Source organism: Ambystoma mexicanum, chromosome 1q (assembly GCF_040938575.1).
Source record: "Ambystoma mexicanum isolate Mex_15411 chromosome 1q, UKY_AmexF1_1, whole genome shotgun sequence".
NCBI classification, from domain to species: domain Eukaryota; kingdom Metazoa; phylum Chordata; class Amphibia; order Caudata; family Ambystomatidae; genus Ambystoma; species Ambystoma mexicanum.
Window position 1 is genome coordinate 1,113,116,216 of NC_090922.1, and position 27,214 is coordinate 1,113,143,429.

Consider the following 27,214-nt stretch of genomic DNA (forward strand, 5'->3'; position numbering starts at 1 on the left):
AACTAACATTATTGGGCAAAGCCACAGCAAATGTGTTCTTACAGTGCTGTCATATATCGTGGGGCCCGGCGTCATACACATACATTGGGAAAAGCTCCTGGGTATTGTTTGTGACTTGGCATCTATTGATTTTTTTGATATGTTACCCTACAGAACCAACTGGAAATTATATGTCGTTCTACTCAGGTTTTCACAGAAAGTGTACTTAAAGGTACCACTTTTACCAATTATTTAAAAACTTTTTTTTGGAGGAGAACCCCCCTAAACCGCGTGGTTTGTCTGTGATCCCTCGCTAATCATACTCGCTCACACTCATTATTGGGAAGTATTGCACCTCCATTGCAATAATTCCCCAGCCGCCACTGCTGCACACCCCCAAAAAAAGGCACTACAACACCTCCTAAGAAGCATTTAGCTAATGGCTAGCCATTACCTGCCATCTAGCTCAGAGGTGGGGGACATATGCTGGGGTCACCCCCTCTCCTGCTAGTGTGATATGATTTGAAAACATATACTCTGCTTATGGCTCATACTGGAGTCCAAGGCTTGGCAAATGATGCATGAAGAAGTTACAATCAGAGGGACCAAATCCAACATTTCATTTAGAACTAAAAGAGCATGATATGATCACAGAAAAGGCTGCTGTTGTGTCATTCACATTCTTCAAAGAATGCACATCAGGTGTGGTTCCATAGCACACAACCAGGTACAAAGCACCAGGTGGCAACTAAAGGTTCTTCTACCTGATGTCCGGGAACCTTTGATACATGGTACTTACATGGTAGTTCCAAGTATTCCTCGCGTGGGAATGGATTGTGGGATGTATGGAATTCAGCTCAGAACAGGGTCGGCGGCGGAATGCTTCCACCAGGAGTAGGCCGGGACGGGCTCACCTGAGTGCACGGCTTGCAACGTCGAAAGGGTGTAGGCCACGGGGAAGGTGTCAGATGAGGTCTATTTGCTTTGAGTGATATCGCGACACAGTCCACAGACAAAAGACCATAAACAAACTCAGCAGCATTCGGAGGGAGCTACGGTGTTAAACTGGCACAGGACCTGGCTGAGTGACCTGCAGCAAGAGGGCTGGTAAATGGAGGTCACTCTGAGCCGAAGAGGGTTGCAGGTGTAAAACAAGCATGATATGATACAATAGGTTATTTATAATGCGCTTAATACCCAGAGGTTTTTAAGCGCTGACCCAGGGATCGAACCTGTGGTGCTCTGTGATGTTTTGCTTCCAAGGCGAGCACGTTGCCGCTGAGCTATCCTCCTAGAGAGCTTTTTCCTTAATATAAATGATAAATGAATGATAGAACTAGGGTCATGGTTTGAGGGCATAGTAGGTGCGAGTTCGGGAGCATCAGGAGAAACTCTTTTGTTCTTACGGATGGCCGTGCACTCCTCCTAGTGAGACACCCTGGTTTCAGTCCTGCAGCGAGGGTCTCTTCACAGTAGCGTCCTGTCTTGGCTTTATTTTTACAGTGTGGGCATCTTGTAGTGCTATTGTCCTGAGTGAGGTGCGCAGGAATGTGCTCCATAGTGAGGGTGGAGTTCAGTATTGATATAGTGCTGTCATGTTCTGCGTGGGGTGTAGTTATGAAGTCAATGCCATCTTTCAGTATTAAAGTGATGGTGCACTGTGCCATGTGGGAGGCACTTGTTTTTCTCTTGCAGTAAGTGTGTCATCTCAGGTGTGAAGTGACGGTAACCGGATCCGTGCAGTGTGCATTGCTATCATCACCTCAGTGTGGGTCACATTTCAGACATGGCCACGCCCTGACCCATGAGGCACATCTCCATTGGTCCCGTAGTCAGTGTCACATTTCATATCGGCTGCAGTGGTATCCTGTACAACCTTGAGGTGAACTTGTGGCAGCCCTTCAGTGATTGCCACATTTCACAGCCAATGCAGTGGTATCCAGTCCTACCCGGGTTGCACTTGTGGCAGCCCTTTAGTGATGCCCACATTTCACAGCGGCTGTAGTGGTATCCAGTCCTATATCAGGTGTACTTGTGGCAGCCCTTCAGTGATGCCCACATTTCACAGCGGCTGTAGCGGTATCCAGTCCTATATCAGGTGTACTTGTGGCAGCCCTTCAGTGAGGCTCACATTTCACAGAGGCTGTAGCGGTATCCAGTCCTATATCAGGTGTACTTGTGGCAGCCCTTCAGTGAGGCCCACATTTCACAGCGGCTGTAGCGGTATCCAGTCCTATATCAGGTGTACTTGTGGCAGCCCTTCAGTGAGGCTCACATTTCACAGCGGCTGTAGCGGTATCCAGTCCTATATCAGGTGTACTTGTGGCAGCCCTTCAGTGAGGCTCACATTTCACAGCGGCTGTAGCGGTATCCAGTCCTATATCAGGTGTACTTGTGGCAGCCCTTCAGTGAGGCCCACATTTCACAGCGGCTGTAGCGGTATCCAGTCCTATCTGAGTTGCACTTGTGGCAGCCCTTCAGTGAGGCCCACATTTCACAGCGGCTGTAGCGGTATCTAGTCCTATATCAGGTGTACTTGTGGCAGCCCTTCAGTGAGGCCCACATTTCATAGCGGCTGTAGTGGTATCCAGTCCTATCTGAGTTGCCCATGTGGCAGCCCTTCAGTGAGGCCCACATTTCACAGCAGCTGTAGTGGTATCCAGTCCTATATCAGGTGTACGTGTGGCAGCCCTTCAGTGATAGCCACATTTCACAGTGGCTGCAGTGGTATCCAGTCCTATCCGAGGTGCACTTGTGGCAGCCCTTCAGTGAGGCCCACATTTCACAGCGGCTGTAGTGGTATCCACTCCTATATCAGGTGTACTTGTGGCAGCCCTTCAGGTATGGCCCCATTTCACAGTTGTTGCAGTGGTATCCAGTACAACCTTGAGGTGCACTTGTGGCAGCCCTTCAGTGATAGCCACATTTCACAGTTGCTGCAGTGGTATCCAGTCTTATCTGAGGTGCGCTTGTCGCAGACCTTCAGGGTGGCTACATTTCACAGTGGTCCAAGTGATATCCAGTCCTATCTGAGTTGCACTTGTGGCAGCCCTTCAGTGAGGCCCACATTTCACAGCGGCTGTAGCGGTATCCAGTCCTATCTGAGTTGCACTTGTGGCAGCCCTTCAGTGATGCCCACATTTCACAGCGGCTGTAGCGGTATCTAGTCCTATATCAGGTGTACTTGTGGCAGCCCTTCAGTGAGGCCCACATTTCATAGCGGCTGTAGTGGTATCCAGTCCTATCTGAGTTGCCCGTGTGGCAGCCCTTCAGTGAGGCCCACATTTCACAGCGGCTGTAGTGTTATCCAGTCCTATATCAGGTGTACGTGTGGCAGCCCTTCAGTGATAGCCACATTTCACAGTGGCTGCAGTGGTATCTAGTCCTATCCGAGGTGCACTTGTGGCAGCCCTTCAGTGAGGCCCACATTTCACAGCGGCTGTAGTGTTATCCAGTCCTATATCAGGTGTACTTGTGGCATCACTTCAGTGATAGCCACATTTCACAGTGGCTGCAGTGGTATCCAGTCCTATCCGAGGTGCACTTGTGGCAGCCCTTCAGTGAGGCCCACATTTCACAGCGGCTGTAGTGGTATCCACTCCTATATCAGGTGTACTTGTGGCAGCCCTTCAGGTATGGCCCCATTTCACAGTTGTTGCAGTGGTATCCAGTACAACCTTGAGGTGCACTTGTGGCAGCCCTTCAGTGATAGCCACATTTCACAGTTGCTGCAGTGGTATCCAGTCTTATCTGAGGTGCGCTTGTCGCAGACCTTCAGGGTGGCTACATTTCACAGTGGTCCAAGTGATATCCAGTCCTATATCAGGTGTACTTGTGGCAGCCTTTCAGTTATGGCCACCTTTCACAATTGCTACAGTGGTATCCAGTCCTTTCCGAGGATCACTTGTGGCAGCCCTTCAGTGATAGCCACATTTCACAGTGGCTGCTGTGATATCCAGTCCTATCTGAGGTGCACTTGTGGCAGACCTTTAGGGTGGCTACATTTCACAGTGGCCCCAGTGATATCCAGTCCTATATCAGGTGCACTAGTGGCAGCCCTTCAGTGATGCTCACATTTCACAGCGGCTGCAGTGGTATCCAATCTTTTCTGAGGTGCACTAGTGGCAGCCCTTCAGTGATGCTCACCTTTCACAGTGGCTGCAGTGATATCCAGTCCTATATCAGGTGCACTTGTGGCAGCCCTTCAGTGATGGCCACATTTCACAGCGGTTGCAGTGGTATCCAGTCCCATCGGAAGTGCACTTGTGGCAGACTTTCAGTGAGGCCCACATTTCACTTTCGCGGTTGTGCCCTCCTGCACACTTGTATCCATCTCACAGTGATAATACCTTTTTGTTTTGCAGTGACAGGGTCCTGTCTGTTGATCACTGGTTTTAGTCCTACTGTGTGGGTCACCTTTCAGTATTTAGTGGTGGGATTCTGCATGAGGTGCAATTGTTTTACTCTGAAGTGAGGGTCATATTGTATTAATGCGGTTCTTATGTATTATTCTGCATGCAGTGTACTGGTCTTAATCCTGCAGCAAAGGTCAGCTTTCGGTATCGTAGTCGTGGTGCCCTTTAGAATTTGAGGGGGCAATTCCCCATTATGAAGTCATGTCACCTTTCAATATTGCAGTAAACATTTATTGGCATCTGGTGTACCACAGATTGCGTCAGTCCTACAGGAATGATCAACCTCCAGTTGTGCAATGGTGATATCTAACAATCGGTGAGGGTCACTTGTCTCTGCAATGCACCTGTGGTCAACTATCAACATATTCTGTTCAACCTGGGGTGCCTTTGTTTCAGTCCTGCATTGAGAGTCAGCTTTAAGTATTTCAGTGGGTGTATGCGGTCCGGGGTGATTTTGTTACATTATATGCCACTTGTATAGCGCCGAAGCGCTGTGGGGTTGCACGCCTTTCGGAAGACCATTGTCAGAGGTGAAGAAAGGATTTCTAAAATGCGTGTGTGGATTCTTAGCCAACACGAAGATGGGTAGGGACGGGTTAGGTCCCAAAAGCAACCTATAGTTATCAGGTGAGAGAGTGGGTGCCGTAACAAAAGGTCAGAAGGGTCAGGTTATGTGAACGGCTGGTCCAGATTTTGCACAGGTCTCCTGTGTATTTTAATGGATGAGGTGATGCGCGTTTTGGGTGTGCGTAATCGAGTAGTGTTTATTGAGGGCTATGCAGCTGAGTGGGAAGAAATGCAATCTGCTGGAGGAAAACAATAGCAAGAGTCAAAAAATGCAGACACAACCAGCACGATTAAAACATGTCACAGCACAGCATTGGTGTAGTCTCCTACCTAGTTGTGACTGTAAACTGAGACCAGGCAGGGATTGGGATGCCAAGGCGAAAGGGCAAACTGTCAGAGCGCCATGGTGTTCGCTGTGGTACCGATGGAAGAAAGGTCGTTGGCACTTTCATTACGTTTAATAGGCTTTCTATTCAGCCTTTCTAGTCTTTTTTCAAGATGGTGCTTGCAGTCAGTACTGTTTTATTCAGCATTGACAGTCCACACCTCGCGTTGCAACCCTCTGGTTCACCCAGTCTTTGGGTAAGACGCTAAGTTTTCCTCTCTCTCTTTACTTGTATCCTGCCTTCTGCTTCATATCTCTCAGGATGTTTTTTGCTGTTTTTTCCCACTGTATTATCATTCGGTGAGCTTCCTTTCTTTTCCTGCCTTCCGCATTTACAAGACTTTCCAGTGCGCTCTGTTACCACTCCGTTTTCCATCTGGAGGGTTTTTCTGCTGTTCTGGCTTTGCTCTCCAAATTGGGGCAAGTTCCCTCCTGTCCGCCTCATTGTCCTCACCTTGTTACCATAGGGGGACATTGGGGCGGCAGGCCAGGAATACTGGCCCTGTCTCTACAAGGAGGGACTCAACGATACGAACAAGACCAGCAAGACAGCCCAGTGGTCACTGAGAAAGAGGCTGAATCAAACTCAAAAAGGTGGGACAAACAGGTATGGGTGATGCCCAAGGAAGATGCCCTTAGCCGGCTGCCCGGGAAAGGCTGCTCTGGGGGAGCTGCTTCGAAGAGAGTAATCCTGGGTCAGCTGACCCGTTACGATGTACAATCGTGGTGCTGGAGGGCGGGCAGGGGTGGCAGGCACAGAGTGGGGTGGAGGGAGGGCTAGGGGAGGCCCTGAAGTCAATGCTCGAGTGTTCGTGTGTAATAGGCACTGAAAGAGGGGCAAGACCCTGGCAAAAGAACTAACTGCTGCACCCACGAGGTGGATGGCTCCTTCACGGAGTAGATGAAGGCAACAGAGGGAGAAATTCCTCAGTGCAAGCGAGTCGGAAAAATCCTAGGTCAGCAAATCCATTCTGACATCCAATCATGGTGCTGGATTGTGGGTACGGGGCGGGCAGAGTGTGGGGTGGAGGGAGGGTTACGGGAGGCCCTGAAATCATTGCTGGAGTGTTCGTGTGTAATAGGCAGTGAAAGAGCGACAAGACCCTGGAAAAATAACTCACTATTGCACCCGCGAGGTGGATGGCTACTTCACAGAGTAAATGCAGCAAACAGAGGGAGAAATCCCTCGGTGCACACGAGTCTGAAGTATCCTTTGTTTCAGACATACAGGATGGGAGGATAGCTATGCGGCAACGCGTGGGTCTTGGAAGCAAGACCACGCTGAGCAAAGGCAGGTTCGAATCCTGGACCCGTGCTCAAGCGCATTATAAATAACCTGCAATGAAACTAGCGCCTAGATACCTACTGGTTATGTGCGCTGTAAATAAATGCTAACCGTTCTCGATCACATTGCTGGCGTACAGTGCGAGGTGAACTAGTTTTGGTCTTGCTGGGAAAGTCATTTTGTGAATGGTGGTGCCTCTCATCAGGTGCGTCCTCCAAATGCACTCTTTCTGGCAATTTAAATATTCACACATTTGTAAAGAAATGTCTCTGATTTGCAGGGGGAATACCCTTTAATGCCTTTTATTATTAATTATCTGATTCCCACAAAGAAAATACTGTGCCGTCAACGTTATACATACAACTTGTTTTAGTGAATATTGTCTTTTGGAAAACAACATCTTGCATGCGCCTCAAATGAACACATACCAAGTCTTTAGGAAGCAGGCCCCAAATATCAAACGCGTTCCTTAATTTAACAGTTATTCCACAGTAAATGATGCAGAGACAACGTTTATTAGGTGCAATTTCACCCATTTCTTCGAAAAGCTGTTTGAATATTTCCTATCCAGAAGGGAAAGCAGGGACAAAATCATTACCACGTTTGCATTACATTACAAGATGCATAGATAGAATCACATAGTTTTTACCTAAACACTGCATGAGAAAAAAATCTCAGCTAGAAAAGACCCTGAACCAGAATCCTAAAATGAGCCACAGAGAAATATTTCAAAGTCAAAGAATTCTTAGATGTAGTGTTTACGCTTCAAAGATTTTAAAATGCGCCATATCACTACTATGGTGGTTTCTAAGTTGTATGGGGGTTGGAACATTGTGCCCCCACCTGGGGTACCCAAACCTTAGTCTGTGGAGAAAACAGAGAGATGGGGAAGGATAAGATGTGGGGAAAAGGGAGGAGATGCAAATAAAGATAGAGAAGGGTACAGAAGACAGCTAGGTTTTGTGATAGCGTGGGTGTGTGCGGACCTTCGATCAAGATTGCAGAAAAATGAGGGTATATCATAGTGGGAGGTCACTAGTCAAGTCACTGCAAAAACAATGCTTGAGGCTGGGGTCAGACAGCACAGATTTGGGAAACGGGGGCCCATATTATTGGTGGCCTCTGTGCAAGGATCCCCTTTGCCAAAGCCTTTACATTCCCCTGCTTTAAGTGTCTGAATTGCTTTCTGCGCTCTCCAGCGGCAATCTGATCTGCTGGCACACATGAATGCATGGGGTCAAGTCATCAGGACCCAATAAACCTGGGTGGTGAAACCAAGTTGTTGCCTGGTGCCAGCCGTTCTATCAGCCCTGCTCGTGTCGGTGGTAGAGCCCATTTCTTATCAAAGGACTCTAACATTAACAAACAACATACCTTGCCCTTCCTGCAAAAAACAGCTAAGCTGGGAGCCATTGTGGACTTCATTTAAATCATTTCACAACCACAGGCATGTAACTGTGTCTAGACAAACATACCAGCCTTGACCACCCCTGGCCCCCAGCCATGTTTTAACCACTGATTACAACCTTGTAGCAGGTCCATTGCTGCTAACAGTAGTGTATAATGGTTTGGCATCAGGTTTGTTGTTTACAATATTCCTTCTAAATAATCTACTAAAAAAACAATTCCTAGTCTCTCAGTGCCAGGCATCCCTTTCTGGGTAAAATGTAAGCTCTACAAATATCCGGGGCCAGTGTCACATATTATGGCTCTGTATTGCTGTCATTGTGAGTGTCCTTGTTCTAATTGCACAAAATGAGATGTCATGCTAATGTTTCACAGTGTGACTATTCTTATGCTACTGTTTAACTGTGACCTAATTCCACGGATAAACTATGATCTTGAAGTACTGCCATACTTTTATGTTATGCCATTAGCAGAATATGGTCTGATGTTACTGTATGACTGTGGTCTTTTTATCCTACCCACAATGATCTCTGCCTCAATGCCAGCAAGACTGAGACCCTTCCCACTGGGCCTCCTGCTCCCTATTTCTTCCCCTCACTCTGGCCACCCTCTATGGGCTCTGCCCCTTCTCACTCATCCGAAGCCAAAAACCTTGGAGTCATCCTCACTTTCCTTCTTCCCTCACATTCAGGACCTTCCCAAGAAGGCCCACTTTCAACTACACCTCCTCAAAGGTTTCCTCACTTTCCCCCAGAAGCTCAATGTCTCTAGAGCTCTGTTTCTCTCTAGGCTAGACTTCTGCAATAGCATCTTCTTTAATGTTTCCTCTTCTTCTCTTTGACCCCTGCAGCTAATCCATAATAGGGCTACGAGACTTATCCTTGACCTCAAGCCCAGGGACCGCATCTCTCCAGCCCTCAAAATATCTCCACTTTCTCCAAGTTGCTGCAAGGATCAAATTCTAATCCCTCTGCATCATCCATAAGGCAGTCTGGGTCCTGGGACCATGCTATGTACAACTGGCTCTCACTAAATATCTTACGTTCCTCTGGCACCAACTCTCTGTGTCAAGCACTTCACTAAGCCAATCTCTTTCCTCGGCTAGCTCCCTCCTATGCAATAGCCTCCCCCTTCCCTTTCTTCTTGAGCCGGATCTCCTCAAATTCTGGAAGCTTCTCAAGACCTTCCTATTCACCTCCTCCCCCCTCTGCTAAATCCCACAGTTGCTCAGATTGCTGACCAGGGCCTATATGTCCACCTGTGTCCTGGCCTCCGACAACCACTCGCCCTCAGCCTTCGCCCGCTTCCAGCACTTGCCTTGGCACCAACTGGCCTGAGCCATCACAGGCCTGCACTTATTTATTGGCAGTTGACCACTCCCACTTACTCAACAGCTGCATACTCCCTAGCAATTCTCTCCATGGTACTCCTAGTACTTACCCCCCTCCCTCATCCCTTCTCTCTCCCTGCACTTGCACCCTCTGAATGCTCACAAGGCCAAGTAGGACCGCCTCTATCTCTCATTGCTATATTTCAATTTCATTCCCATTTTCCCTCCCTGCTGCCCTGTCACAAGGCCAAGTAGGACCGCCTCTATCTCTCATTGCTATATTTCAATTTCATTCCCATTTTCCCTCCCTGCTGCCCTGTGGGCGCTTTGGAACACAATTTACTTGATGCATAAGTGCCTTCCAAACACACAATAAATACAAATACAAAAAAGAGGGATTGCAGTCACCACAACTTACTGCCCCTGGACTTAGTTTCATGTGACCCAGGTGGCCCAAAATCTTCCCCCATGCTTCTAACAGCACATTCACATTATGTCCTATAGAATGCTGAAAGAACACTCGCATTGGACAATCTGTGGGCTATATGAACCATTATTCTTATATATAGCCAGCAGATTGTTTAGAATGCTACATCCTAAATTACGTGAAGTGTGGTATACCTCTAGCCCATGGGTGCACAACATACGGCCCGCGGGCCAGTTGCGGCCCGCCATGCCCTTTTGAGCGGCCCGCGAGGCACAAAGACTTTCCTAACGGAGGGCGGCCCGCGGCCACCCTCCATTAGGAAAGTCTTTGTTGTCTTCCGGGCCGGTGAAAACACTGGCCCTCATTGGCTCAGCACACACACGCATCACGTCGCTCCTACGAGCCACGTAATGCGTGTGTGCTGCACCAATGTAGGGCCAGCACTACGGCTGGCGTGGTCCATAAGGCTTGATGCCGCAAGGCATTTCAGCCTTGGACCACGCCAGCCGTAGTACGATTCCAGCGTTCCAGCTTAACTGCAGCTTACCTGCCTTCCAGCACGTCTCCGGTAAGTGCTCTGTTTGTGTTTGTGTGTCGGGTTTGTTTTGCTTTATGTTTGTGTGTGTAGGTTGCGGGGGGGGTGTGTGTCGGATGTGTATGAATGTTTGTATTTGAATGTATTTTGTGTGTATGTTGAGATGCGGGGGTGGGGGGGTGTCGGATGTGTATGAATGTTTGTATTTGAATGTATTTTGTGTGTATGTTGAGATGTGGGGGGGTGTGTGAATGTTTGTATTTGAATGTATTTTGTGTGTATGTTGAGATGTGGGGGGGTGTGTGAATGTTTGTATTTGAATGTATTTTGTGTGTATGTTGAGATGTGGTGGGGTGTGTGATTGTTTGTATTTGAATGTATTTTGTGTGTATGTTGAGATGCAGGGGTTGGGGGGTGTCGGATGTGTATGAATGTTTTGATTTGAATGTTTTTTGTGTGCTGAGTTGGGGGGTGGGGGTTCGGGTCTGTATGGGTGCATGTTTGTGTGTGTGCTGAGTTGGGGGGTTTGGTTGGGGGTGAGGAGGCCATGGGGCATAGTGTTTGGTTGGGGGTGAGGGACATATGGGGCATAGTGTTTGGTTGGGGGTGAGGGACATATGGGGCATAGTGTTTGGTTGGGGATGAGGGGGCCATGGGGCATAGTGTTTGGTTGGGGGTGATTGGGCCATGGGGCATAGTGTTTGGTTGGGGGTGAGGAGGCCATGGGGCATAGTGTTTGGTTGGGGGTGAGGGACATATGGGGCATAGTGTTTGGTTGGGGGTGAGGGACATATGGGGCATAGAGTTTGGTTGGGGGCGAGGGGGACATGGGCCATAGTGTTTGGTTGGGGGTGAGGGGCCCATGGGGCATAGTGTTTGGTTGGGGTTGAGGGGGCCATGGGGCATAGTGTTTGGTTGGGGGTGAGGGACATGGGGCATAGTGTTTGGTTGGGGGTGAGGGGGCCATGGGGCATAGTGTTTGGTTGCGGGTGAGGGGGCCATGGGGCATAGTGTTTGGTTGGGGGTGAGGGACATGGGGCATAGTGTTTGGTTGGGGGTGAGGGACATATGGGGCATAGTGTTTGGTTGTAGGTGAGGGGCACATGGGGCAAGTGTTTGGTTGAGGGTGAGGGGGCCATGGGGCATAGTGTTTGGTTGGGGGTGAGGGGCCCATGGGGCATAGTGTTTGGTTGGGGGTGAGGGGGCCATGGGGCATAGTGTTTGGTTGGGGGTGAGGGGGCCATGGGGCATAGTGTTTGGTTGGGGGTGAGGGACATGGGGCATAGTGTTTAGTTGGGGGTGAGGGGGCCATGGGGCATAGTGTTTGGTTGGGGGCGAGGGGGCCATGGGGCATAGTGTTTGGTTGGGGGTGAGGGACATGGGGCATAGTGTTTGGTTGGGGGTGAGGGGGACATGGGGCATAGTGTTTGGTTGGGGGTGAAGGGGCCATGGGGCATAATGTTTGGTTGGGGTGAGGGGGCCATGGGGCATAGTGTTTGGTTGGGGGTAAGGGGGCCCTGGGGCATATTGTTTGGTTGGGGGTGAGGGTGCCATGGGGCATAGTGTATCTAGGGTCAATAAAATATATATAAGTTAATTAAACAGGCGAGATACAATAACTAAATAGAAATAAATTAGAACAATGGAAAATGATAGTACAAAATGTAAGTTTGAAATGCAAATAAAAATCGTTACCCCTCAAAAACATTCTTTTTCCATGTGTTTAGTACAAATTGGGGGTTTAAAAAGCCTCCTGCCACGCCCCGCCTACCGCCCCGCCCACATTTACTTTTCGGCCCACTATAGCCCTCATGTAAGGAACTTTCGGCCCTCTGTCAAAATCAGTTGTGCACCCCTGCTCTAGCCAAATCCCTGTGATCACCCAGTCCAATGAACGTATTCATAATTTCTGTATCCTTATATATAAGATTCAGAAGATGTGCAATACCAAACATCTAGCAATGAAAAAAAACAGGCAACTTCGTAACCACATAGAGGTATCCCTCTTAGCACAGTCCGGTCATTCCCCCACACCCAACTCACAATCGCATTACAAAGTGCAGAGAAATACATAACAATCCTATCTTCCCAAAACCAGGCAGCGAAAAGTGCAGCCCAGAGACGACGCAGCAGTTTGTAGCTGCGAATAATCACCACACCCACAAAAAATAACTTTACATTCATCATTGCTTTCTGTACTTGCTAGTGAAAGGGATTCTGAGTAACTGCAAGCACTTGGCACTTTACCCCTAAACCTTTCATCCTTTTTACCCATTTTTCCCAAAATCCAATGTTTCTTTGTCCAGTGATTTGTTTAGTTGGTCTATGTTTTGTTTTCTTTGATTTTAAAAACGTTTTCATTTTTGCAGAATTGTCTTTATCGTGTTGTCATTTTTATTCTTTTATATTTTCCTCCCCGGTTGGACATTCCAACATTTTCGACAACAACAGTAGGAGCATTGAGGATGACATCATCATTTGGGTCGACAATCCTTCCCCACCAAGGAAGAAGCACACAGGAATGAAAAAAACAAACAGCAGACAGTTGGCGCTTCTTTAAAGTAAAGGAACACTGCTCCAGGTGGGGGAGGTACTGTGCACCTTCTGCAATAAGACTCAATGTTGTGGGCCTTCTGATTTCCCGTCTCAAAGTCTAGGAACATCGATAATGATGAACCATCTGGTGCGAGGGGTCCACTGGGACGATGTTGATGATGAATATCGTAAAGCCCATGAACATCGCAAAAGAAAAATGCATAGAGCCCATTCCTTGCATAGACCAAAGTCAGCATAACCTGCGGAACCTCCATCCCCGAGTGCATCAACGACGACGACTAGAAATGAAGCTTCTACATCAGCAGTGGTATCCACTATACTGACTCCTTTGTTACAGACAAAATCATCCTGGATACAAATCATGTGTAAAAGATGCTGAAAATGGGTAGTCAAGGGAGATGCCATGATTGAGCAATGGCTGAAGTTAATCGCTGAACATCAGAATGACCCGTCATGCTTAGTAATTTTTTTAAAGTGGTCATTATTTTTATCCCCCCTTTTTTCTAAAATAGAAAAAATAAAAAAATAAATATATGTTGAGTTGTATTTTCTTCCACTTTTCCGCCCCCTCTTCCGATCCCCCAAAACTGCCCTTTTAAGGGCCACCTTTTACGTTACAAAAATAGATCAAATTGAACACAGACTGCAAAAATATATTAAAATATCTATTGTAATTTATTTTATGCAGTTTCAGTACTCAAAATTCCCAATTGTTGCCGGTAGCCGCAATTAACACCCAGACGTCATACTAATTAATTGTGGAGGCAATGATTTGGGGAATGTACAAGGGGTGTCCCTTACTTTAATCATGAAACAAGACATGGGAAAACTAATGAAACTATTTCCTCACACCATATTTATCTTTTTCAATCTCACAAGAGGCATAAATGGAGATGGTCCACCAGATTTAATGGTAAAATTGCAAAACTCTGGAGAAATGTTAAAACAGCAGTTTCCGCATTCATGACGGACCACAACCAATTATGGACTGTGAACAACAACATACAGTTCTACATGGCCAATTTCTATAGGCATGACGGAATACACCTAACTGATGAAGGAAATGCAATGTTCCTTCATAAGATCAAAACAGTACTTCTAATGTGCTCAAGTTCTACACTCAGTGTATTCCAACACAGTCCTTTAAAAAACTATGTATCATATAAAAATACACAAATACAATAAATATTAACAAAAACATGTTTTATTATAACCGCGGCTAAAGTTAATTGTCTTTTATCATAACCGCGGTTACAAAGTTGGCAAGGGACTGACTTCACCTTTTTTTACTACAATCCAACTTAAATTATCAATACAGTACAACACTACTTGTGTACTTATATAAAATAAGATAAAAATTAAAAAAATGTAGAAAAATACAGAACAGTAAACTAGATAGGCAAACATTGCACACCCACACAACAGAATACCATAAGTGAGAATACACAAGCTAAAATACATTGTATGGCGCATCTAAAACTAGACTGCAATTACTCCCATTTATATTAATTTTGTTAAACTATTTTCTTCTATCTTTCTCCAAAGTCTCACATGCTCAAAAGTCTGAAAACGCCCACCCAAAATCAAAAAGACTCTCTAATACCTACCAGCTCACTGACCATGACCTTTGGCCATGGCCAGTGATTGTTCACCCTTGACGTCACTATACCTAAACAAAAAAATATAAAACACTGACACCCCAAACTATATAGCCGCGGATACCAAACTATACATACCCTCGGCTATCTGTAGTCCTTTGTAGCCTCGGATATAGCCACGGATAATCGGCAAAACAGCCAGAAAGAAAATGCTTTCCTGCCCCCCGCACTTCACCAAGTGACCCCCTCACCTCTACCAACTCCCCCAGTTCCCAGATGGCCTCCTCACCTCCCCTGCCCTCTCACTCCCCCCACCCCACAACACACACTGCTTCTGTGACGCAGTTTACTATAAGATGTGCGGCTATTCATGGATATAGCCGAGCCTACGGAAAGCTTCCTGTTGCAAACTCGGTCCCTGTACCCCTCCAACTCCCAAATTTCACTTGACTTGCAAATAGCTATTTGTTGCATTTCATTTTCCCATAACCTCGGCTATAGACGCAAATATCTCTTGCATCGAGAGAAAAACAAGATGGCAGTCATTTCCTTTCTGAAAGCCATGATCCTGTAATGCACCATGGGAGATATAACTATAATTTTTGGGGCAGGGGGCATCCCCTTCTCCGTCAAATGTTAAAATAACTAATGCACGGCATAACCCCAAACCACGCATGGATCGTGAGTCAACGCTTCATGCCCATGTTGTTTTGGACCTTGTCCAAATCCGTCCAGTGGTTTGGGCTGTGCGCTTTGGCAAAAATTGACCTTTTTTGTCAATGGGAAGATGAATGGGAAGTAGGCCGTACTTTTGGGAAGAAACAATTTTGACGCTTAATACTTTTTTATTTTCTAATGAAACTGCAGTCTGGGGAGGCCTGCAGACTCCCAAACACTTTAGGAATTTTGGCCAAATCCGTTACTCGAATCAAAAATTATTAACAATAGAATTGTATGTATATATTATATATATATATAAGGTTTGGAGGGATTGTGCCAATTTAGCTGCTCTGTAGAACAACTTACCATGGAAAGTAAGAATAAACATGTGCGCAGGAAGGGGGGAGTTGAGGGAGAGGAAAGTAGAGAGGTGTCAGGTTGGGGAATGAAGAAGGTAGGATTTTAAGGAAGAGCAAAAGAATGAGTAGGAGGTGGAGGAGCAGATAGGGAGAGCGAGGCGGTTCCAGTGAAAAGGAGCAAGGAGTTGGAAGGAACGGAGGTGGTATGGGTCACAGGGAGCAGGTGGAACAGTGAGTAGGAAATGATTGGCATAGCGAAGTGGGCGAGAGGGAGAGTAAAATGAGAGGAGGGAGAAAAGGTAGGGTGGAGCAAGACCGTGGAGAGATTTAAAGACAAGACAGAGAAAGTTGAATTTGTGTTAGGAGTGGAAGGAGAGTTATGTACACATTCCATGTGTGCAATATTCGCTCTAGCTAGATCTGCACTTGCACTTTATGAGAACGGATATTGCACACACAGAAAGTTTACATAACCATGCACTTGCACTTTATGAGAGCGTATTTTGCACATATGTAATGTTTACATGTTAATGAACCTTATGATCTCTGTCTTACTGATTGCTATTACAGGAATAGTGCGGATTTCAGCTATGTTATGTTGAAGTTATTAAGCTTGAGGTTTTAAACATTTACGTCACTCCTTGATTGACTGCTTTTGTAGCAAGATGTCTTGAGGTCACTTGAATAATGTTCTGTGTTTAGGCATTACTTCTTATTGGAGCCGGTTGCACATGCACTTTATTATAAGAGAAACACTTTAAGGCTCTGGAGGGGAGGGTCTATCGCTATTTCACTACATTTTTGCACAGGCTCTCCAATATGGTCTTTGGAGATCTGGTTTCATATACAGAGAGTTGCAAGTACTGTATTTTATCTAGCTCGCACCATGATGATTATTGAATTCATAGAGTGTCTGTCACTTGACAAAGTTCACTTTGCTGCTATGTTTTTGCACTCTCCTGATTAAGGGTTTGGCTGCTTCTGCTCTGATATTTTGTCGGGCATTTGCGACCGGACACTCCTTAATAATGCACATGCATAATATGCTTCCGATATTTGTTATAATTGTACATTTCTGTTTGCCGTTCATTGCCTCGTGATTCAGTAATGATTGTAGTGTACTAACATCAACTTTTATGTATTGAGAAAACTTTTAATCTTGCCATGTGCGATACTGATACGATAGGGATGATACTTTAAGATGGCCGCCCGCATTGTGGGCAGCACTCCATTGCGGTCACATGAGCTTTGGAGTAGAGGTGGGGTCTGGCAAACACCTTTAAAAATGTTGAGAAGCTAGTCAACATGTGTGATGATTTACAGACTGATGAATCGCGAGTAATGAGCAGAACGTGTAGTGTTTTTTAACCCTAAATGGGAGAGATTTTCTTTCCTGGTTCGCCAAAGTAGGCTACTAGTTAGTCATATCCATTTTACTATGTTGTGATGCAATATATGAAATAAACACATTTGATCAAGTACGTTTTACGTGTGCTCAGGCAATTTACTGTTTCCCTTTTGACTTGTGAGGCTATCACTTACACCTGTGTGGGAGATTTGTTGTGTATATTATATGACATGCATTACTCACCGTAATAGCATTTCTGATAATTGTATTTGCTTAGATTCACATGCTGTGCTTATAGTAGGACATCTAGTGGTAATCGCGGAGACATGGGCGTGACTAGTGTACCCAATATTCCTCACGCATTGCGGTCCTTCTGGTTTTATTTTTTCTGCCGTGGGGAGCCTTATAGTCAGCGTGAGTACAGAAGAGAGAAGGTGTAAGAAGTCCATGTTCCTTCTACTCCACGAGGGGAGGAAGGGTGGGTGCATGTGAATCTAAGCAGATCAAATAATTAGAAATGCTATTATGGTGAGTAATGCATGTGTTTTGATGCTTGTGGATCTGCTTATAATCACATGCTGTGCATAGACTAGCAAGCAGTACACAGGGATGGTGGTGGGATGTGTGAAGGAACATTAGCAAAGAGATGTCTGAGCACCGCTTGTCCCACCTGGGAATCAGACCTAGAGTGTGTATCCAGGCAGTAGTGTTGTGTAAAGGTGTGTACAGACACCAGGTTTCTGCTTTACAAATGTAATCTAGCGGAACATTTGCAATTAATGCTATGGTAGCCCCTGGGCCCTGTGTCAAGGGTAGATCTCTCTTGGCAAAGGTGTAACACAGTGTGATGCAGTTTACGATCCACTTAGAAATAGCTGATCTAGAGACAGGTCCCCTTCTCTACCAGCTGTCAAAGAAAAGAAGAACTGGTTTATTTTCCTTAGTAGCTTTGTCTTTTCCAGATAGTAAAAAAGTGCTCTCCTTACATCTAGTGTTTGGAGGCTATTTTCCGCCATGTTAGTGGAGCTTTGGAAAAAAGGTGGGTAGTTCTATGGGTGCTTTACATGGGACTTTGAGATAAATATGGGCGCAAAGCAAGGGTGTGTGTGCAAAACAACCTTGTTTTGTGAATCGTGATTAATGGGTCCTGAACTGAAAGGGTCTGCAGTTCACTAACTCTCCTTATAGAGGTGATCGCCACCAGGAAGGCGGTCTTGTAGGTGAGTGCTTTAAGGATAACCTTGTGTAATGGTTCAAAGGGAGGTCCCGTTAGTCTGGTAAGAACAATATTCAGGTCCCATCCCGGAGTTGGGTTGGAGATAGGGGGTGGGCGAGGGGAGTCTCTTTACCCCTTCCATAAAGGCTTTAATTACAGGAATTTTCCACCATGAACCCTGTTCTGGGACGTGGTGTTCACCGAAAGCACGGCTACCTGGTATTTTAGAGAACTGAAAACCAATCCTGAATCTAACAGGTGAGTTAGGTAACGGACGATATCATTAGGTGAGCAATCAATAGGATTGATGCCCTTGGCACTACACCATGTAACAAAGCGCTTCCACTTGCTGGAGTAGCAATGTCTGGTGGTAGGTTTCTGTGCCTCTCTGAGTATGCATATGCATCTCTGAGGGAGTTGAAGGTGCCCGAACTCTATGACCTCAGGTGCCAGGCTGCTAAATTCAGAGTTTGAGGACATGGATGTAGTCTCTCTCCCTGATCTTGAGACTGCATCTTGTATGGGAACGGCAGCTTGCTGGGAGGGGAGAGTGACATTGCCATGAGATGGGATGGGAGAACCAAGGCTGGCGGGCCCACATAGGGGCAAACAGGATTATCGTGACTGGTTCTTGGTGCATCTTGTGCACTATTCTGTTGAGCTATGGAATTGGTGGGCAATACGTAGACAAATCTCCCGGACCATGTTATCCAGAGACCGTTACCCTTGGAGCTGTTCTGTGGGTACCTGGAGGCGTAATCTGGGCATTGTGCATTTTCCAGAGTGGCAAATAAGTCGATCTCTGGAAAGCCCCATTCTGCAAAGACGTTGAGTAAAATTTCCTCTTATAGCCGCCACTTGTGCTCTACGGGTAGGGGGGGAAGTATCTGCTTAGTACATCTGCCAGAAGATTTGAGTTCCCCTGTGTTGTGAGAGGGGGAACATGATGAGTGCCCACTTACAGATGTTTTGGAACGGTTTGGACTGTCCCACAGAGTGAGTGCCCCCTTGTTTGTTTAAGTAGTGTAGTAAATGGCCGTAGTACTGTCCGTGAGGACTAGAACTGTCTTCCCCTGGAGGTGTGTCTGGAAGGACTTCAGGGCCTTGAACACTGCTAGCAGTTTCAACAGGTTGATGTGATTGGATGGTACTACTGGAGACCACACGCTGTGCACCGTCTGTTGAAGGAGGTGAGCCCCTCCACCCCGTCAGAGATGCGTCTGTGGTGAGAGTGGCTTCTACTGCGGGGGTGGTAAGGTTTTCCCCCTGCATAAGGTTTTCCCTTGACCACCACTGCAGAGACTGAACGAGGGCTGCCGAGACAACCACTAGATCGTCCCACTGGTCACTGGCCTGACACCATTGGCTCAAGAGCCACTCTTGCATGGGGTGCATGCGCAGACGATCGTGAGGAACTAGGTAGACGCAGGAAGCCATCATCCCCATCAGTCGCATGGTTTTGCGTACGGTCACCTGAAGACTGGCTACACAGTGAGCGATCTGGATCAGCATGTTTTGAACCCTCTCGTTGGAGGGAAAGACGAGCCCGACGTTTGTCTGAATTAGAGCCCCCAGAAACTGTTTGACTTGGCTGGGGTTTAGACTGGATTTTTTCTCATTGATAGAGAATCCTAGGTCGAAGAGGAGATTTACCATTGTTTAGGTATTTGTCTGGCATGTTCCTTCCGAATCCCCTGTTATGAGCCAGTCGTTGAGGTATGAATAGACTGTGATCGACTGTCTGAGCAGGGTAGCGGCTTCTACCACCAGGACCTTTGTGAATACCCTTGGGGCTGAGGCAATGCTGAAGGGGAGAACCTTGAACTGATAGTGGGTGTCCTCTATCATGAACCTGAGGTACTTTCTGTGAGTTGGCAACACTGAAATATGAAAGTAGCCATCTTTTTTGCCCAATGTGGCCATGTAATCCCCCTGTTGCAGCAGTGGGATTACCTCCTGAAGAGTTGTCATCCTGAACTTTTGAGGTTTCACATATTTGTTTGCAGGACGCAGGTCTAAAACAGGGCGCATGGTGAGATCCTTTTTTGGTACAAGGAAGTACACTGTATAAATACCCTTGTTTACCTGGAGATAGGGGACGACTTTGATGGCACCCTTTTCCAGCAGGACCTGAACTTCTTCTAGCAGGATGCGCAGGTGTTCTGGTGACAGGCGTCTTCTTTGCGGAGATGGTAGCAAGGTGATCAGAGAAACTCGATAGAATACCTGTGGGCAATGGTCTTTAGTACCCACTGATCTGAAGTGATCCCCTCACATGCGTGGATGAATTAAGACAAACGACCCTCGACCGGGGAGGCATGGGAGGGGACCTGTACCGGGGAGTCCCTTTGAGGTGGAGGCCAGGGAGCCTCTAGGAGTTGTTTCTGCCTCTACCCATGTAGTTACCAGAGGAGCCTTGACCAGAGGACCCGGGGGTATTCCCTGAGCCATATTGCACCTGGGGCGAGTGGGAGAAGTATTGGGCACGAAAGGACCAGCGTACGTTGGAGCCTCCATGCTGGTGAAAGGATTTAGCCGTAATCTGGCTAAGTGACTTTAGAGTCTTTCTTTGCCGTCTCTAGGGCGTCATCAACCATTTTCCCAAAGAGGTTAGAATCCTTCACTGGCTTGTTAATTAGGGAAGCCTGAGTTTCGGATTTGAACCCAGAGTTTTTTAACCAGCATGCCTTTTAAGTAGGGTACCCTGGGCGAGGGTGCGTCCAGTGGTTTAGGCTGAGTCCAGTGTGTTTTTCAGTATGTTTTGGGTTACTTGTGTGCCTTCAGCCACAACCACCAGCAGGCATGATCGGGTGGTCTCTGGAACATCCTGAAGACCATCCTGCACTAGGCCCCACTGGACATCACTATTACTTTCCAGTAGAGTGGTGTTATTTGCAATCCTTGTGGAGTAGGTCGCAGAGTCAGTGACCCGCTTACCCAAGGCGTGAAGCTTCTTGCAGTCTTCGTCCGGAGGGGATTCTGCTGAGGACAGTAGTACCCCTGCCCTCTTTCGAGTGGTCGTAACGACCAAGGAGTCCGGTGTGTCATAACCCCTGATGCAGAGGTGGGGTCGCAGTGTAATGGCGAAATAGTTTCTGTACCCAGGTGTTAACTGCTTGTGTAAGAGATGGGGACAGCAAAGAAGGGGCCAGGCACCTCTTTATAGAATTTAGTAAAGGGATGGCATGGCTAACCGGAGCCTTTTCCTTGAGGATATCGTCCACAAAGTCTAAGTCGGCGGTATGCGTCGGTGTAAGCCAAGGTGCCTGGTCCTCTGCCTGATCCCAGTCTGGGTCCCAATCGGCTGGGTCTTGATCAAAGGGGTCTAGCTCTTCATAAGAATCCTTCTGGGTAAGGTCATCTGGGACATTCAAGATGTCTTCTTGGTGTCCCTTTGCAGAGATGGGGAGTTTCTGCAATTTGGAGCGGATGGGGCCGGAGTCTATTTCCCAGGTCTTTTGCGTATAATATATTGGTCCGAAAAGTCAATGAACTGGGCCATTTTGTCCATATATTGTTCAAACCTTTCCCTAGTCCATAGAGAGGAAGCTGAATGGACAGGAGGAGGGAAGGGCTGCCCAGAAGGGGAAAATGTTGCCAATAAGGCCTTAGAGAGAGGCTGGGGGGCCTCAGAATTGTCCTCTCGGTGAGAGGGGGTGCCCTTGTACTCCTTTGCCACCAAAATGATTTCTAAAAGGCTCTTGCAAAGCTTTGGCGGCTGTATTGAGGGTTTTGACGTGCCTGAAGGCGCAGTTGTGGTCGTGACTCCACCGAGCCCTTCGGCGCTTGTGCGCACTTGGATGGCGAGTCGATGATAGCAGGTTTTTAGGGGGAACGTCCGTTCCAGAAGGAGGGCCAGTCTCAAGGCCACAAATGTGGTTGCGTGGAGGGCGAACCACGAGGTTCGGAATGTGCCAGTGAAATTATCAGCGGTCCTGTGGGCGTTGAGTGCTTCTTCAATGACTCAGTTGAAGAGGCTTTAGGGGTTGTGTGCTTGAGTACACATGGTGCGTGGGTGCCCTTGTTGCCGGGGTGTGATATCCCCATAACAGTGCAGGTGGCCTGTCTGTCGGGGTCGGGGACGGGCATTTGGGAGCATGCAGGCTCCGCTGAGTGGTCAATGGCTTCCAATTCGGAGCCATGGCTGCCGACAGATTCCTCGTCGTCCGAAGCGACGGTGCAGACGGGGGAAAGGTTTTCAGCCTGCATAGTGTAGGCCGCCCACCATTTAGTCCACCTGTCTTTCAACATCTTCGGTCGAAAGAGTTTGCAGGCCTTGCACGAGCGCACGTCGTGGTCACGAGGATGTCTTTCCAGGGGAATTTGCTGTTACACGACAGGCAGAATTTAAATGAGTCCTCTCCATAGCAGAGGTTAGAGGCAGCCAGATCAAGAAGAGAAAGAGAGGGGTGAAGGAAATACATTCTCAGAGAGAATAGTAAAACCCCAGGGCCCCACTCTACATACTGACCTGGCCCTTACAGTACGGCTGCCTCTATAAAGCATACTTGTAACCTTTGGAATATTCATTAAGCATTCGCAGTGGGCAATCTATGGCTATACAAACTGGTATAAACTGTAGATTATTCAGAAAGTAGTGTGCTTTAGCAGGCAATTCCACATGACTGCTTAGGCTGATTTATGTACTAGCAATAGGCCCTTCATACGTACCCATGGCCAGGTCCCCATAATGGGCCATTCAAATGCATACTATCCACAGGCCTGTGCATTTCCATGTTAGTACAAATACCAACAGCAGAGTGGGCATTGCCAACATCAAATATGGAGAGCTAACCAACCTGTTTTATAGGCATACAAAGGCAATACTTCTGTCCACCAGTGACTCATTTTTCTTTCCCGGCGAAGAGTGAGGAGGGTTATAATAGCTTATTAGACTTGGCGCTGGATCTCACCAGGTGTTATGGTCCTGCAGACCTTGCTAAACACGCTTGCTGCTCTTGAGCCTTTAACACGGTCTTCATGGCCCACAATTCCAGGTACGGCACTTGGACCGGGTCCATAAAGCTTAACTACATCAAAAGTGGAAAATTCACAGCTCCAGTCGGGTCTTAATGCATATTACAATGTTTAAAAGCTCTCTACGAGAGCAGATATGGAAGACTTTGCTCTATACTGAAGACATATATGACTTACGATGGCAGTGTCCTTCCAATTCGTGCAAAATGTTACATTTAAAGTGAGTCCGTTTTTCATGGCAGCTGGGGCCCCTCTCATAACCTCAAGGAAAGCATAAAGCACTATACCTATTTCAATGCAGGTTCGATTCCCGGGTCCGCGCTTAAAAACCTCTGGGTATTAAGCGCGTTATAAATAACCTATCATATCATATATATAGATTCTCAAAGTAGCAGGAGCCGACTCAGGGCCTCATTAAGAGGCTGGCGCTGATGGAATGAAGGGGGCCGGTACGGGACCGGCCCCCTTCATTCCATCAGGGCCGATTACGAGCTTCCCATTGCGGGACCCGGATCGGACGCCTGGTAAAACCAGGCGTCCTTTCCGGCACCCGCAAGGGGAAGAGGGAGGCAACAACGGGACACTCGTAATGTGCCGTTGTTACCTCCATCCCCATTCCCATTGAGCCCTATGGGGGCTCGAATGGGAATGGAGAACGGTTCCTGCAAGGAGGAATCACCGGGTCCTCCAATGTTGGAATGACCTGGTTATTCCTCATTGCAGGAACCCGGTAAATGAGCTCGGTTTGGTGGCAGCCATGGAGCTAATAGCTCCACGGCTATGGCCAAACTCGGAATGAAGGCCTCAGTGTTAATAGAACAATAAACAGGTCAACGTGATAGCAATGGATCCCTGTGTTTATTACCGAGTTACAGACGATAAGAAATCCACATTCAGGCCCTGCTGGATGCGTGACTGCTATCCGCAGAGTGACCCGGATGTTAAGTTGCTCTCCTACTCCCATGGCGGGAATGACTCTTCCACAGCCCTACAGGCCTTTCAGAGCTCAGACCATTCAAAAAAAGGCTCTACTTGGCATGCGGTCGAAAGTGTGAACTCAGTATGGCTTCTATAGCTCTGCAACATTCCTTAACAAAGTGGAGAATCGTGACCAATCTATTAGATATGATAGGTTATTTATAACATGCTTAATACCCAGAGGTTTCTAAGTACAGACCCGGGGATCGAACCTGTGTTGCTCTGCATAGTCTTGCTTCCAAGGCGAGCACGTTGCCCCGGAGCTATCCTCCCGAGATAGAGAAATAGGCACGTGCCGCCTAGAACAGGTTGCCTTCTATCATGCTGGAATTCCAAAAGTGGGAATACATTATAAATGCCCAAAAACATATCACACCTGTGAATACAACTAAATAGAGACAATTACTCACCCGCAATCCAGATATCATTCTAGATATCGGCCATGTTTAGCACTCCATCACAGTGCAACATAGCTGTATTCCTCTCTGAGGATGGCCACCCACCCTCACTGCAATAACTCACTAATCGCACATCAGTTCTGCCATTAGAATGCAGCTGAGTCCCACGAAAGGAAATTGGTTCAACTGGGGAGACAATCAGTCTCCTTACCCGCATATTGTCCCGACAGCATATCACAGCACCCATCCACTAGCCAGATCGGCGTGCGTTGCTAGCAGGGACTTAGCCGCCCATACCTACCTTCATGCTGGCTAAATTGCACACACACACATTCTAAAATGCTCTTCTCTTGTTCTCATTCCTCGGTCCTCCAATGGGGCTCACCAACAGTGCTTTGGGCCATACCAGGCGCTATACAAATACAATATAACATAAGAACAAAGGCATAGCAAGAAAAAGTTCTGGCCTAAGGCGATTGTGAATTCCCCATTCCGACCTTCATGGGTGGAAGGGTGGCGTGCCGATTCATAAGGCTGGAAGCAGAATGTGGAAGACCGGCTGTGCCATGCTCTGAAATGCCTCGCATAATTCTAAAGCATTTGGTCATCTGAAGGGAGCGGGTGCAAGTGTCCGAGCCAATGGTGCATATCTGGGCAGATTCCAACATTCCTCCGGTGCAAACCCCTGATTATATCTCCAGCTCCTGGAACATGCTGATGGCATGCAAGTGAAATGAGCCAGGAAACGAGGATAACAACCAGTCTGAACAAGAAGGCGCCAAATTATAGTCCGCCGGCCACCTCGTCCCGCAAGCTGTGGGAATGTGCTGTATGCCGCGGTGGAGTGATCTCACGGCTCCTTCCGTGTAAATACATCAACATGTTTCTGCCCTGGCAGCCCCACAGAGGGACACCAACAAGCCTTCCTCAGGTGGCACGAGGCATGCAAGTCATGATAAACTCCTGAAGAGGCAGACACTGAGCCCATGCACCAAGCAAGCAGGCCCAAACCACAGGAGAAAACACTCAACACGCACGCTCATCTGAGGACAAGGTAGTGGAGAAAAAAGAAAAGGTGGGGCGGGTACATCCTCCATCATGTGAAGTAGGAAAAAAAAAGCTTCCGAATGTAGAGCGGGTGCTGCGGCAAAGTAATTCAAAGTTGCCGCCTGGAGCGCCACCTAGAGCGCTAACTGCTCCCACCAAAAGCAACTGTGGCCTCAGAAGAAGGGGTGGGAAAATGTCACTCCGCCTAGGATGATGAAACTCGTTGCATCCCCGTTATTTTACACACCACTTGCTCCATTTACAGTCCCTCTATCCGCCCCAATGGCCATGCTAGTCCATCATTTGGTTTCCATAAGAGGAGTTAAGTGCTGGCCCTAGGGATCTGTGCTCCACTACCAAGACACAGGTTCAAATCCGACACGGCCGACTCAGCCTTTCGTCCTTCCAAGATTGATAAATTGAGTTCTATTAAATTGGGTAATAATATGGGGATAATGTTTAAAGGCAATGAAATGTGTTGGCTGATACAGCCAGTGCCGCCTGACCACACAATAAATAAACCTAAGGCCTATATGAGCACACCTAATACGTTACATACAGTAGCTAACACTTTTCACAAATAGAGTTAATACATACTTCGGGAGGAATTAAAAACCCTGGCACCGGGCCTAAACAACATACGCTACAAAAAAAGTGTCTACCACTTGAGACAGGAGTGTCTCAAGTGGTAGACACTTTTTTTGTAGCCGACCACAAAATAAAGCCTGCGGGCTCCGGCACGATAGAAATAAATGAATGAATAAAAATAAATAAAGCCTGCCTGACCACACAATAAAGCCAGTGCTGCCTGACCACAAGAGCAATAGATGTGCTTAAAAAACCAGCCATGACACAGCATAACGGTGAGGAATGACGCCAAGCATTTATTCACTTTTGACTCTCAGAAGAGCTGTCATTTAACCGTTTCCATGAACTAGGACTTTGTGTGAGTCTAAAAAGTGTTGGGTTTGAATCATACTTCGAATCACTGAAATAATGGTTGAAATCGGTTTGAATCTGTCAAACCCCCGACTCGAACCAAACCGAAACAATGATAATGTGCCATGTTTCTGCATTGGAATGGCTTGAAAGAGCTTCATTTACTGGCTCCACTACTGGTTTCCTCAGATCACTATCAGAATAAAATTAAATCAAAACAGAAGAGTCCGTCAAAAGTTAGTCAGGTCCAGCCAACAAACACTCTGATGTATTCAAGCGACTCATGTCAGGGTTCAACCATTTTAAATATATACCCTTTTCCATTCCAAATGGATCAAATATATTCTACCGATTCAAAACCTGTATTTGGATACCCCTAGCATGAACCCCACACTATTTTTCAATCCCCCACTGGCAAGACACACAGCATAGTAAGTGAAACATTCCCCGCACCGGATGTCCACAGGAAAAGGTCTTAATTACCTGAAGCCGGGCCTTCCAGGCGGGTATTCCTCGATAACGTCCCGCGTTAGCGGGGATTGTAGCCTCTGCGCTTTGGGAAAGGGTACCGTCCCCATGTAGCTGAACATGTCGTAGGCCCGGACCTGGGCCGACCCCTTCTTCTTCCTGGGCAGAGTTCCATGGATGCAGACATCTTGGTAGGCGTCCGGGTGAAGCTCGGTACGCGGGGATTTGCTGCTGAGAAGGTCCATTGATGACGCCAGTGGGAACTGGTGGTTCATCTGCATGTTTCTGTGGAGACTGGCAAATTTTCCCGCCGCCATCATTCCCAGCTGTGAAGGAAAAA

At 47.3% G+C, this 27,214-nt stretch overlaps 1 protein-coding gene across 3 annotated transcripts in view; it reads right to left on the minus strand.

Annotated features, from left to right (window-relative positions):
- BCAR3 (BCAR3 adaptor protein, NSP family member) overlaps window positions 1-27,214 on the minus strand; it is a 360,529-nt gene that overhangs the window by 281,309 nt on the left and 52,006 nt on the right. For all 3 annotated transcript variants that reach the window (XM_069641839.1, XM_069641840.1, XM_069641841.1), the window contains exon 2: window positions 26,890-27,200. In XM_069641839.1, coding sequence (XP_069497940.1) covers window positions 26,890-27,194 — 305 coding nt within the window. In that variant the 5' untranslated portion in view covers window positions 27,195-27,200. The remainder of the gene's footprint in view (window positions 1-26,889; window positions 27,201-27,214) is intronic.